Source organism: Haliotis asinina, chromosome 1, assembly GCF_037392515.1.
Source record: "Haliotis asinina isolate JCU_RB_2024 chromosome 1, JCU_Hal_asi_v2, whole genome shotgun sequence".
In the NCBI taxonomy this organism is placed as follows: domain Eukaryota; kingdom Metazoa; phylum Mollusca; class Gastropoda; order Lepetellida; family Haliotidae; genus Haliotis; species Haliotis asinina.
The window spans coordinates 90,081,746-90,089,107 of record NC_090280.1 but is presented as its reverse complement, the minus strand read 5'-3'; the positions used below and the strand labels follow the sequence as shown (position 1 = coordinate 90,089,107).

The window sequence follows — 7,362 nt, the reverse complement described above, 5'->3', positions numbered from 1 at the left end:
TTCCCCCTCCCTCCCTCTCTCTTTCTCTCTACCGGAGTCCTCTGCTTCTAGTCTTCTGGTCCTCTAATCACGTCATTTTACGCGCTAAGGCTGTTTTGCCGTCGTCCAAACCTGTTCCAACTCTCTCCAGCCTAACCCTTCCTTTCTTTCTTTCCCGGACCGCTATACCAGCACTCTCACTGAATCGTCCTCTCCCGTCAGTGTACTTCCTTTTCCAACACTACAAGGTGTTCAGATCACACTGGCCACGTTAAGCCAGTATTCTCTGTAAACCAAGGCTAGTTATTTTAGTTTCTACCAGTTACATTTATGTCTACAGCACACATTGCTCACAAGGGGTACAAGTAATAACCTGGAACTAGTAATCACTTACATTTTTTCAGTAGTGCTTTTGTGACCTTTTGTAATAAACTATTGGTTAGAAGTATATCACAAACTCATTTCTCAATTCACACATCGCTTCTATTTCAGTGTGTATCTGAATGATAAGGGACAATCTTTCATCTTCTCCTCATACAGTTTGTCAAACCATTCATTCTGGGCGACAGTGAACCAGTTCTTCCAGTCACCAATCTCACCTGAAAGAACAGGAACAATAATTAATGCATAAGTCAAACTGTCTGACTGTACACTTTAGGATACGCTTCATACCGAAAATTATTACCAACAATACCACCTCGATCTACCATCATTTAACAATCAAACTTTATCCTCGACTTCCTACAAGTTCCGTCTGAACTGCCACAAAATCGAAACGTGAAGATCCTGGTTAGAACTGGTCTTCAGCAACCCATGCTGGTCATAAGAGATGACTAAAGGGTTCGGATGGAACTTTGAATGTCCATTACCTCAGCATTGTCAAACCGGATTAGAACTGGTCTTTAGCAAATTCATGTTTTTCGCAAGAGGCGACTAATTAGATCGGATGGTCAGGCTCGCTGACTTGGTTGACACATGCCATGCGTTTCCATATGCGTGGATCGAAGTTCATGTAGATGAACGCTGGGCAGTCTGATCCATGCTGGATTGTTTACAGACCGACGGCGTATATCTTGAATGCTGGCAATGCTATGTGCTATGTTAAAGAACCAAACCAACCCGTAACGTAGTGGTAGACTCTATATAACTGAACCATCTTTGTAAGTTAGTGTGTGATCTTCTCACGATGCTGGATGGGATAAACAAAACAGTCTGAAAGATTCCATATACTGGTTCGTTCTATGTACAATACAAACTCACCTTTTCTGTACACAATCTCAGAAAAGTTTGCTTTGATGTCCTTCATTGATCCGAAACTGCAGTGATCACACACTTCTTTCACGAACTCATCACTTCTGTCAGTTCCAAGGAAGTCTCGAATTTTCTTCACCTCACGGAAAACATCCTGTGAACAAACAGATAGTGAGCAGAACAAATGTCAACGTCGAAATGTGAGGCCACGTATGCATGTAATTACAAGTTAAACACATTTAATAACACTCACTCTGAATGTACTGTTGATGTGTATGTGTTGGGAATGCATCCCGTAAAATTATGTATTAATTTTTAAGACAATAACTACGCTGTCAGTAAATATTAAATACACACATACTAACATGTATAAAGCACAAGTATCGAGTGTCAGCTGCTCAAAAGCGCTGGTGTGTGAGATAACTGGAATGACGATTGTTAATACATCCTTATGTTGGGAATGTTTTGTGAAAACGGAGAGTCCACGCTTGGCAATTCTCTGTGCATGTCATTTCAAACACAGATTTTCTTTGGCTATTACCTAAGGGGATACCTGGTCACTACAGATCGATATTTCATTTCATTTCATTTTTAAACTTCAACCAAATTCCTCACTGGAATTTTAAATAGCTTGGAAACAGCAAACAGCAAAGATGTCGACATCTGCATTCGAAACCCGATGTCCAGCGAGACGACATTGTACCGATATAATGGCCATAACTCGGAGGATGGCAAAAAGACATCATGGATGATTATTATAACATCCTGTTGTTGGTTGTTGGCTATCATGGGTAGAACGTGTACATCGGTCTTGCTCACCTCTTTCATGTCCTCATAGTTGAGTGTCAGTATGGGGACGTCAGTTGTCTTCTTCACCTCCTCCCAGTCCTTCACATAGTCAAACCAGGATCCGTAGTCAACTGAAACAAAGTACATATCATTGACGTCACAACAACTCAGGTACAGGTTGAAGAGTCAAAGAGAAGGGTCTAACGCCACTGTGAAGAGAAGCTTAGTTAAGTTTGGGCGTTTCGGGAACGCTGATGTCGCTCCATCTCAAAACCCTCGATAATGTGAATACTACTGATTAGCAAGTCCATTCTCAACGATGATTTTGAATTCGAAACTGTGTAACCTGACTAAACCCACCAAGATTAGAATTGTGGTTAAATGAGTGAGTGAGTTTACATTTAAGCCCCGCTAAGCAGTATTCCCGTTATATGGTGGCGGTCGGTCAATAATGCAGTCTGGTAAAAACATTCCAGTGATCAACAGCATGACCATCGAGTTACGCAATTGGGATACGAGGGACGTGTTAAACAAATCAGCATGTCTGACTAAACGATACTTATGAGAGTCATAGGTTACTGAAGGTCAATTGTAACACGGATCTTCAGGGGTCGATTTATATCAACATCGAGGATACATCAATCCATGTGTCCCGAGGGACCAGTGAACATTACTTTATTTATTTATCTTACCGAACACCTCAATGTTAATGTTTAACTGTTTGAGGCATGGGTATCGGATGGGTTGTACACTTCGGCCAACCCGTGTGAATCAAACGATTCGAATCCTGCATCTTGGTGTTTTTCCAGCAGGTATTGTTTTAGTGAAGTCGCTACGGTGTAATGCCCCCTCTTAATATTCACAGGGACTACATCTGAACGTTTTTCAAAATTTATTTATTGGAATGCATGTCAAATCTCCCTTGTCCCTCTTCCAACGATTTGCATTCGCAAAACATCGGCAATTTTCGTGCATCACACGTGATTCAATTTTATTCGAGATGGGGAAGTACTACCACGAAGTACCGAATGAGTTGCCTTTGGTAGCGGGGGACATTGAAAAGTATCTCGCTGGTAAATAGGGTACATCGAAAGTAATAGAAGAGCACTTAGCCAATCAGAAAACGACATTTCTCTGTGAGGTAAGATAAGTAAATGTATGTTGTGTTGTCAAAGAAGGAAAACTTACACCTCCCCTCCAGTGAGGGTCGGACGAAATTCTTCCACTCTCCAGAGTACTTGTAAAACATCGGCAGCTTCTTCACAAAGTTGTAGAATGAAACGGTCACGTCCTTGGGATTCCGAGTCACGTACAGAATCCTAGGTTTCTTTTCTTTAACCTGCTTTGGCAGTTCCCTGAACAACAAATGAGTATTGAGGACTCTAGGAGACGGAAGATCTTTATATTCATCTTCATTAATAAATTCCATCATAGCAGTCCCTTTGCTGATGTCATCACGGTCGAGTTTTCCCGCCACCAGCAGACGAGTAATCTCCCAAACCCAGTGAGTACCTGGAAAGTAAGACCATATTTAGGCTCCATGCAAAAGATTGTCTTCTCGAAACCGCGACTTCCTACTACTTTTTGCACATGCCGATGTCACTAAGTGGTCATGCCGTGAAAAAATGAAATGTGTAACCAGTGTTGGGTTAAAACAAAAGTAACATTAAAACAACTCAATCCATACACCAGACTATCTGATTTTGGCTGACATTGACGATGACGTAATGATATGTTAGGATTGCATGTATGGTATACTTACTGTTTACATTACGCTACTCTGAAGATCTGTAGCAGTTCATATTAAAGACACAACGCGACAGTACGTTATTGTGAGGCTGTATGTGAGGACACGTTGTGTTATAATGTGTCATGGTCCGTTATGGCTGCATTATGTCGTAGTATGACTCTATGAGGTCACTGGGTTTCACTGTAGATCAGGGGTGTCACAATCTGTCAAAATCTGTTGTGGCTGGATTATGTCATAGTATGGTCCTATGAGGTCACTGAATGTCACTGTATCAGTGGATGTATGGTTGGTGGTGTCATTATTTGTCACTGTGCGTTATGTCTGTATCATGTCATAATATGGCCCTATGAGGTCACGTAGCGTCATTATTTGACTGAATGAGGCTAAGGCTGTTACTATCTATTACGCTCCATTGTGGTTGTATTGTGTAATACTATGATTCTATGAGATCACTGAGTGTCACTATTTGACTGAATGAGGTCATGAGGTATGTAATGTGTAACTTTATAAAGTCGGGATGATTCACGGTCAGTAATGTATGTCATGTGTAACGTTATAAAGTCGGGGTTTTTCACGGCCAGTAATCTTTGTAATATGTCACTGTATAAAGTCGGGGTTTTTCACTGTCAGTAATGTATGTAATATGTCAGTGTACAAAGTCACGGTCTGTGATGCATGCATTATTTGAGGTGTGATAAAACTATTAATAACTTCACTCTTAAGAATATTCCACTCATATGGTGACGTGCGTGAGTGTGTATGTATGGCTGCTTGTACTAGCCCAGACTTACGCTGGCTTTATGCTGCTAAGTCATTGAGATACTATACTACAGCTAAGCATGCATACTCCGCTCAGACTACTCACTACAGTGACTCTGAGCCGACCAGTCCTTATTATACCTATTAATGCCGAGGGCTAGGATCCAACAAGTTACATATCTTAACGTCGTGTGATATGACGCTTCCGGCCAGCTATCTCACTAATTCACTGTTATACTATTCACATTCCTTCACATACCTGATTTAGGGAAGGCACACACAAGAATGTCGTCAGAACGCATTTCAACAGACGGTAAAGTCTCCAGTGCAGTAGCAGGAAACATGGGGTACTTCCGGCCATTGAAGCTTATCAGCGTCAACTCATCCCCACCATCATCGGGTACACGTATCTCCATGGTTCTCTCCTTCAACCTAACAATCGTGTCGGACGCGACTTGAATCTGAAACTAAAGATGTTGTACGTACTGTATTGGAGGATTGCTTGAAATGGGAAATTGATCTCGAAACGGCGGTTAGTTGTTACAGGCGAGGTGCTTTACCTGTGCACCAGTCCATATGACGTGTCGGGTTAGTACAAACCGTTAACATGGTGTGGTGTTGAGGTACTTATTTTTGAGATGTTTCAGTGTATTTGCTGTGACAAATATTTAAAGGAGAAACTACAGTCCGCACGGTGTACGTTCTTGTCATCTGAGCTCCTGAAAGCTGCCTGATGTGATGTTCTGGTTCATTGAGATCATATAGTCCGCATGGTATGACTTTCTATTTTATTGAGATCCCACGGTCCTTTTTATTTGACGTTCTAATCCACATAGTGTGGCTTACTAGTTCACTGAGATCGTACAGGATGCATGCTATGACATTGTAGTTCATTGAGATCTTACAGCCCTCATGGTGTGACTCTCTAGTTTATTGAGATCATACAGTCCCTTACAGTTACTTGAAGACCTAGTCCACTGACATCCTATAGTCCTCATGTGTCGCCCTGGGTCATTGGAATCCTACATTCTGCATGATGTATTGTTTTAGCTCATGGAGATCACAACCTACATGGCGTATTTCTCTGGGTTATTGAGATCATACCACTCTTGTTATTTGACGTTCTCGTCCACTGAGCTCCTTCAGTCGACAGGGTGTGACTTACTAATTCATTGAGATCATACAGTCTGCATTATGTGACTTTCTATTTCACTGAGATCCTACGGTCCACGTGATGCCACTCAGCAAAATAAAAAAAATCTTCGTTTCCGGACACCGGAAACCTAACGGAAACGAAATGAAAGTTATGTTTCAGTTAGGTTTCCGGATAGTTTCTGTACATTTGCTTCAAGTTTCCGGAAAATGGAAACTCACAAGTTACCCACAATGCGGTAAGGCTCCAGTGAGTTTCCGTAAACCAGATTACAGTACGGGCTCCAATGAGTTTCCTTGAGCCTGATTCAAAACAGACCGGTGAAGGGCCGGGGCAGGCCATACTTGCCACAAAATGCGACTCTGCTTGTCGTAAGAGGCGACTAATGGGATCGGGGGGTCTGACTTGTGCAGATCGTTGCTCATGCTGTTGATAACCGGTCTGACTGGTCCAGACTCAAGTATTTACAGACCGCCGCCATATAGCTGTAAGATTGCAGAATGCAGCGTAAAACGAAACTCATTCATTCATTTTACAAAACATTTATTAACATTTCACATAGGTCAGCTTCAAAAACAGTTTTATCACACAAAACACATATCGAAAGTAGGATTTGATCCTCCGCATAAAATTAAGCCTTTGTACATACTGTGTCTACCCTTAAACATTCGAGATGTTGAGTTTGAAATGGACATTTCATGAATATAACGAGACACACTTACTCGTTTGTAGAAGACTCGACGGTCCACTGCTCTGAGGCAACTCAACACTTGTCCTTGTCACTGTCACGTCTACGAACTGTTTATCATTGCGTGCTGATCAACACTGGGACACACACTGCCCAGCTGTTGCATAGGGTTGTGGTTCGGTAAACATCCGGCAAGTAGGTCAGATCAATTACATTCGATTTAAACCAGTTTGCCAGCTGCGATAACGTTTACGATCAGGGTTTGAATCACTAGTGGTGGTGGGCGAGCATGGATGGTCCCAACGGCAACGAGTTCCGATGTAATATCAGATTTTTGTTTACTGTGAAACTGTGTTCATAAGCTAGCCTTAAACATGTACCCACTCGGGTAAGATCCATATATTCAGATGGACATTAATTAAGCACCACCAAAAATAATTGTCGATTTTAACAAAAAGGGATCAAAACAGAGAAGTCAAACAGTTATAATTATATCTATATACAATTTATAAATTCACTCAAATGTATGCTTTTCATACTAAAGATCTGTCGTAGTGCAAGCGACTCAGGGGTTTAAAAAGCTGAAATGAAGTGTTTCATTGCTTTCTTATCGTCTCTCAACCAGCACCATCCGAAGGAGGCTCAGATCCGCTGGACTCACTGATAGATACAACATTTGAGGACATGGCGCAGGATCCATTGGTCCAATGAAAGCTGTTTTCTTCTTCGTGTTTCTGATGGCCGTTGGCGAGTTGGAGAAGGAGTAATGAGGCTTATCAACAGCGGATGATCCATGCAGTTGAACCCTTTGGCGGTGTCTCTGTAATGGTGTGTGGGAGTTTCTGCTATGACTGTAAGCTGAATCTTTTCACTATTCAAGGGACACTCAATGGTCAGTGATACCTACATAAAGTACTGGAAGCTGCTGTTGTCCCGCATTTGATAACCACCCCCTCGCCAGTCGGCCAGTATTTATGGACGATAATGCTAGTC

General features: G+C 41.9%; 1 protein-coding gene across 1 annotated transcript; it reads right to left on the bottom strand.

Annotated features, from left to right (window-relative positions):
• Window positions 1-440: 440 nt before the first annotated feature.
• LOC137284108 (sulfotransferase 1A1-like) lies at window positions 441-6,535 on the bottom strand. The gene is made up of 6 exons (XM_067815792.1): window positions 6,404-6,535; window positions 4,788-4,995; window positions 3,208-3,531; window positions 2,050-2,150; window positions 1,240-1,384; window positions 441-578 (listed from the first exon to the last, which is right to left on the bottom strand). Exons 2-6 carry the CDS (start codon window positions 4,942-4,944, stop codon window positions 463-465), a joined length of 843 nt encoding a protein of 280 aa, XP_067671893.1. The 5' UTR covers window positions 4,945-4,995; window positions 6,404-6,535; the 3' UTR covers window positions 441-462.
• Window positions 6,536-7,362: the final 827 nt, after the last annotated feature.